This window comes from Neolamprologus multifasciatus, chromosome 11 (genome assembly GCF_963576455.1).
Source record: "Neolamprologus multifasciatus chromosome 11, fNeoMul1.2, whole genome shotgun sequence".
NCBI classification, from domain to species: Eukaryota; Metazoa; Chordata; class Actinopteri; order Cichliformes; family Cichlidae; genus Neolamprologus; species Neolamprologus multifasciatus.
The window spans coordinates 35,993,419-35,999,616 of NC_140449.1; the positions used below are offsets into that span (position 1 = coordinate 35,993,419).

The 6,198-nt window shown below is 43.6% G+C and overlaps 1 protein-coding gene across 2 annotated transcripts in view; it reads left to right on the plus strand.

Annotated features, from left to right (window-relative positions):
• Positions 1–3,418, plus strand: part of LOC146509222 (collagen alpha-6(VI) chain-like) — a 103,022-nt gene extending 99,604 nt beyond the window's left edge. For both annotated transcript variants that reach the window (XM_085175953.1, XM_085175954.1), the window contains 2 exons: positions 364–411; positions 1,956–3,418. In XM_085175953.1, the coding sequence (XP_085032079.1) occupies positions 364–411; positions 1,956–2,131 (224 nt within the window). In that variant the 3' untranslated portion in view covers positions 2,132–3,418. The remainder of the gene's footprint in view (positions 1–363; positions 412–1,955) is intronic.
• Positions 3,419–6,198: the final 2,780 nt, after the last annotated feature.

Sequence of the window (6,198 nt, forward strand, 5' to 3'; positions counted from 1 at the left end):
TGCTCTCAGAACTGAAGAAGCATAAACGTCTTCAAGCAACTTAAAGAAGTCCAGAAGCTTTTCTTTCCAAGCTCCTCAGAACACGATGAGCTGGATGAGAACCTTTACAGACATGTTTCTAATTAGTTAAAAACAAACAGATTTTAACCACGAATGGTTCACATTCAGTCGTCAGTGAGTCCACATCATTACAAGCACACACTCGGATCACCAGCCTGTTTATGGCCGTCTGTGTTGCTATTTATTTCTCCCCTGTGTGTGTAACTCAGCCTGTGGTGTTGTAAAGTGCTCTAATGAAACCTGCTTCACTGAAGCTCTGCAGCTTTAGCTCACACTCCCTGCTGACTGTTTGGTCTCTGACAGATGTGAACGTGGAGCCGACGAAGCAGCTGGACAGCTTTGTGTCCACAGGTGAGCATCCACCTGCTCTCAGTCACACTGTCCTTTCTCTTCTTCGCTACGATGACAGGAAGAACGCTGCGTTTGAGGAACGCAGATGATCTCAGTGACATCGCACCTACAGTCTGCAATCATCAAATAGGGAGACATCGACTAAAACATGAGCCACAAACATTCAGCCTACTTCAGTTTAACTAGCCAAGAACTGAGGGGAAAGTCTTTTAGTGGGGTAGCTCAAACCAGTCAGAAGATACAGACTAAAATAAATTCCCCTTCAGAGGACATGAGTGTGCTGGGTCTCAGCAGGTCACAGTGTTATTAGTAAGAAGCACAGCTGCACTTTGCAGCTCGATACATAAACTATGCCCAGTGTCCTGCTACCGTGTGAGACTGATATTTCCCAGCTTCAGAGCAGATGGCAGATATCTGAGCACAGACTTCCTGTTCAGTTCACTCTTCATTGTTTACGCATTTAATAATAGTCTGTAAAAATCAAATAAAACACCCTGGCAAAGAAGGCCCAGCAGCAGCTCCTCCTCCACGAGGAATAACGTGGAGGAGGAGCTGCTGCTCTACCCTCCTCAGTGGAGAGCGTGATCCTCCTGCCAGGTGTTTGTACTCAGGGGCCACGACTGAGAGCAGGAAGGCTGCACTGAGGGTCATTAACACCCCCCAAAAAATCACTGGCTGCCCTCTGACACACCTGGAGGCCATCGCCAGATCCTCCAGGTAAACCAGGGCCATCACAGGTGACCCCGCCCACCACCTGTTTGACCCACTGCTCTCTGGTCTGCGCCTCAGGTCAGTCAGGTGCCACACCTCCAGACTCACTAACAGCTCCTTCCCCCACCCCTGCCCACCAATCTGAGGCACGGTCTGAGTGACCCTCATCACTCAGGACGCTCACACACTCACATTCCTCTAGAGCAGGGTCGCAACCTGCGGCTCTTTAGTCCTGATACTGCGGCTCCACGTGGTTTGGAAAAGAATGATAAGTATTTAACTGAAGTGTATTTTAATTGTCTTAGTTCTTTTTTAACTTGTAGTTCGAAATTGGAAGATTATCGTGATCTTGAAATACAAAAATAAAATTATATGTCAGTATTCTTCATCGTTTAAAATAAGCGTCACACTCGCATAAACCGTACCCGCCGAAGCGCCGTGCATTTATCGAGACTTTCAACCAGGCAGGCCAAGTGTGGATCTTTGGATCCACAAACGTATGTGAGCAGCTCCTCCATGAACTGTGGAAACAACACGCTGGGTCCAAACTGCTCTTTGGGTGTTAAAGGCTGCTGACTGTCTCTGATCTGTCTACTATTTATTCCTAAAGCCCTTTACTATTTATATATTTTCTTTCTGCGTTGCAGAGCGCCCATAATTTTGTACATGTACAATGACAATAAAGGGCTCTTCTATTCTGTTTTATTAAGTTTGTTTTTCTGTGAGCTGATTTTGCCTACTCGCTCCTGTCAGCGTTTCGTATAACATGAATCATGTTGATGGTGGAAAATGAACAGAAGTATAAAAGATTTTATTTATTTCACCTCTTGCAGGCATCTGCTTCCTCAGCAAGGATGCTGGCGACTGTGTGAATTACACCGTCAGGTGGTTCTTCGACCACAAACGCAGCGTCTGCTCTCGCTTCTGGTACAGCGGCTGCGGAGGCAACAACAACCGCTTTGAGACGCAGGCAGAATGTGAGAGAGTTTGTCCGTCACAGCACAGATGAGGCGCCGGGCCACCGATCTCCACACAGCAGCAGAGCGACCTCAGAGTTTTGTTCTGGGCAGTTAAAGTGTTCCCAGACTTAAACACACAAGGAGCCGCCTTTTCCTCCACCCATGTGTGGTTAGTTTAGTTCACTCCTCTGAAACTACTTTACTGAAATCAAATAATCTTTTCTATGTCATAGGGTGCTATTTTTAAAGGTGTTTTCATTTTTAAATACTCTAAATGCTTCCAAATTAAGGAAAGACATCACGAGAATGTGTTGAAAAATGATTTTATGCCTAAAACCTTTATGAATTATGTTTAACAAATGCCAAAGGAAGCAGGACTGTGATACAAATGTCTACCAGGCGTTGGTGCAGTGCCTTTGCAGCTACAGCCAGGCAAAACACAAAATCTGTGAGAAAATTTAGAAACATCAAAAACTAAAGTTAAAACAACGCCAGCTCAAGAAACGCTGCCCCCTGCTGTTGAAAATTTTAAAACCTGCCTTTAAAATCCAAATATTTCCAAGGCTCGCAGCTGCCTTGAAGCAGCTCCTCTGAAACAGCTGCATGTATTTTGTACTGTTTGTTTCTGAATAAAAGTTTGTGTTTAGATAAAAGTCCGACATGTGTCCGTGTCTGTGTGCGTCAGTGAAAACAACCCAAACATGACATTAAAAAAGATAAACGCAGCACAACAAAGTTTAAAACATTTTCCACCTGATATGTTAAAGCTCATATTAAATATTCAGTGATCCTGTCACGTTCAATCTCTGCGTTCAGGTCAAAGACGGTACTGCTGTGTTCCTGCCTCAAGGTGGCGCTGCAATGCCTAAGAAGCAGTCAGCAGGCCCAGGCTCCCTCACTCAGCAGCGACGCTGCCCATGCTGCAGCACAGAGACGCCACACGTCTCTGCACTGAGTGATTGTTGCAGCGTGTGGCGGTGAAAGCTGCTCTGAGCTCCATTGCTTCCTGTTAAAAACAGTCTTTTCGTACAACAGTTTTTGAACTTAATGGGTTTTCCTTTGGATAATTTACTGCACAACGAGTTACATAACAGTTACAGGATGATAGAGTCGTTTACTGGGATGCACCATCAGGCTGGAGTTATCCTCCAGACTGGTATCTGATGTTTTTGTGATCACACGCTCAAAGACTTTATCAAAGGTAATTTTTTATTGTGAAAAAAGATGGAAACACAAACATCACCATCAGCCTGAAATCTCATGGTTTATTTATTTGATAATTTTAAGACTTCAAGCTCAGTAATCTGGTGTCTATTAGTAGGGATGGGTACCGGTATCCGGTGCCATGATGGCACCGGATACCGGTACAAGACCGGATACTGGTTCTGACATAAACGGTAGTAACCAGACCGAAAAGCAGCGCACATTTCGGTGCTTTATTTTGGTGCTTTATTTTCCTGAGCTGTGATACAATTTGAATTCTAGCCAATCATTTTACCTTTCCGAGGATAGTAGGCGGGCCCAGGTACGTACGTTCTTTTAGAGCAGAGCTACAGATTAAAAATGCCCAAGGTGAAGCGGTCAAAGTCTGGCTGTACTTCACAGCAAAAGATGCAAACTCAGCAGCTGCAACAAGTGCTTTAAGCTGATACTGTGATACTGTCAAAGGAGGTAACACCTTGAATCTGATGAAACACCTGGCGACTACAGCATTTTGCAGAGAAATGCGCCGTATTTGATAGCTTGCTGCGAGACCTCACACCAAGCACATCTACTGCGGGTGTGGTGCCTGTTATCGGACCCGGAGTTAGCAACATCCCCCAAAAACCCGAAGAGGAGAGTCCTGGCCCCTAGCCCTGCCAGTGTAGCAGAAATGATGAGGATGATGATGCAGCAGCAGCCGTTCTTCTCTGCGTGAGTAGCTTAATGTTGTTCGTGTGTAATTTACGTTGAGTAGGCTAACCACGTTATTACATTAATGCATGTAAGGTGAACTAGCAAACACCATCATAGCTACATGCGGCTGTCTTCTTGTTTGATGGCAGATACTCCCTTCACCCTGGCCAAAAAGGCTAAAATGACCAAAGAAAAAGTGGGAAACAGTTAAACATGAGAGGTTTTTGGACAAAGTTTGTGTTTTTTCCATTGTTTAAGCACTGCTTCCAGCCAAGAGTGATACCATATATGCCCCATAGCTGCAGAAAAGGCTAACATTGTTATCTTTTTACAAAAAAACAGCTGAACATGAGAGGTTTTTGGACAAGTTTGTGTTCTCCATTCTTTAAACACCGGATTGAGCACCGTTTAAGCAGTTTAAGTTTAAGCTATTAGACAAGTTGTGGTTTTAATCGTCTTTGCTGAGGTCTTTAAACATTACATTTCACTTCCAAATGTGAGCACAGAAGTAATAACAGTAACTCACCTGAAAGGAGTTTCCCCCTCTGTTGGTAAACAGCAGGTTTAATACCATGATACATAACACAGGACGATGCTGCCGTGCTCTCCCTCGTGGGATTCTTCAGCATTCCTGAAACACTGACTACACTACTCGGATCCACAGAGCAAAAGTAAGGATTTTATTTCTATAATACAAAGAAAAATTAGTGTGATTATTCATTTGTGTTAAGTCTTTTTGTTTTATTGGATTCCAGCCTTTGTAAAAGAAAATCATGCGTCTTTGGGTTTGAAGGCTGTCACATGACCTTCAGCGCCGACGGTGTCACCGCTCCAGGACCAGGACAGATTAAATTATCTATATTTAACAAGAAGCTGTGTATCGTAAGTGAATATGGCCCAAATGTTGACGATGGCTCATTCTTCCACTGCACTCTCTGAACACCTAAATTACTCACTCGACCTCATCTTCGCACTAAACAGAGAGGTGGAAAGGCTCAACACAGCAGGAAGTCAGTGCAGTCCACAAATATACTCAAACTGTAGACGAGCGATGCTGGGCTTTGCGATGTTGGCGCTCCCTTCACCCCAACAGTAAGGAATATTCTTTCTTTGTCACGGTAGCGCTGGCCAACTGTGGGGATGTGGGGGTGAAGACCCAGATGCAGGACTCTTAATGATGATGAGTGCGTTTATTTACAGTGATGTAAACAGTTCATTGGCTCTCGTGCCACGTCTTCTTCCCAACTGCCTCGTGCTCTCCGCTCCCGTGTCTGCACTCCCAATGCTCGCTGCTGTCGGGCTTCCCACGCTTCCTACGCTCCTCCTACGTCTCCGACCAAGATCAGGAAATACTGAACAAAATACCCAAAACAAAGCTAGAATTTAATGAAATCATTAGTGCTGATACTAACGCTGATATTAACGCAGCTATGGTTGGTTGGTTCTAGCTAACCAGTTAAAAATAAATAAAGAAGAAACAACTGTATGTGCTGTCAAAGATTCATCTGGGAACACAACATATGACCCTGAAAGAATAAACAGAATTTTTAGGGATTTCTATGAAACCACAAATAAACCCGTCTAAATATGAAATTGATCAGTTTTTGGACAACATAACTCTTCCAAAATTATTAGACACTCGAGCAGTGGTACTGGATTCACCACTGACATCAGGTGAACTCCAGGAAGCCCTGATAAGTATGCCCACTAATAATACTCCAGGTCCAGACGGCGTTCCTGCAGAATTCTACAAGGAATTCTCAACAATTCCTTCACCTGTATTCCACAGGATGTTGCAGGAGATTAGAAGGGAAATTGCAGACTACAACCAAATATGAATTCTGCAAATATTAGTCTCCTGCTAAAACCAGGTTAAGACTCTGTATTTCCCGCAAGTTATCGTCCAATATCCCTTATTAATGTAGAAGTAGTAATGAAGTAATGTAGGTAATCGAGAAAATAACCCTTTTAATTCATCTTGACCAAACTGGTTTGATAAAGGTAGGCACTCATCAACAAACGCACGTAGATTTACTTAATTTAAAAGACTACTCATGCAACAGAAATATTTTCTCTAGATGCAGAAAAAACATTTTAAAGAGTTAACTGGAAATTTTTATTTGCAACTTTACACAAATTTGGTTTTGGAACCTCTTTCATTAACTGGTTAAAAATCAGCCCGTTCTCACTCCCGAGGCGTAACATGCCGACGGTTTGTCAC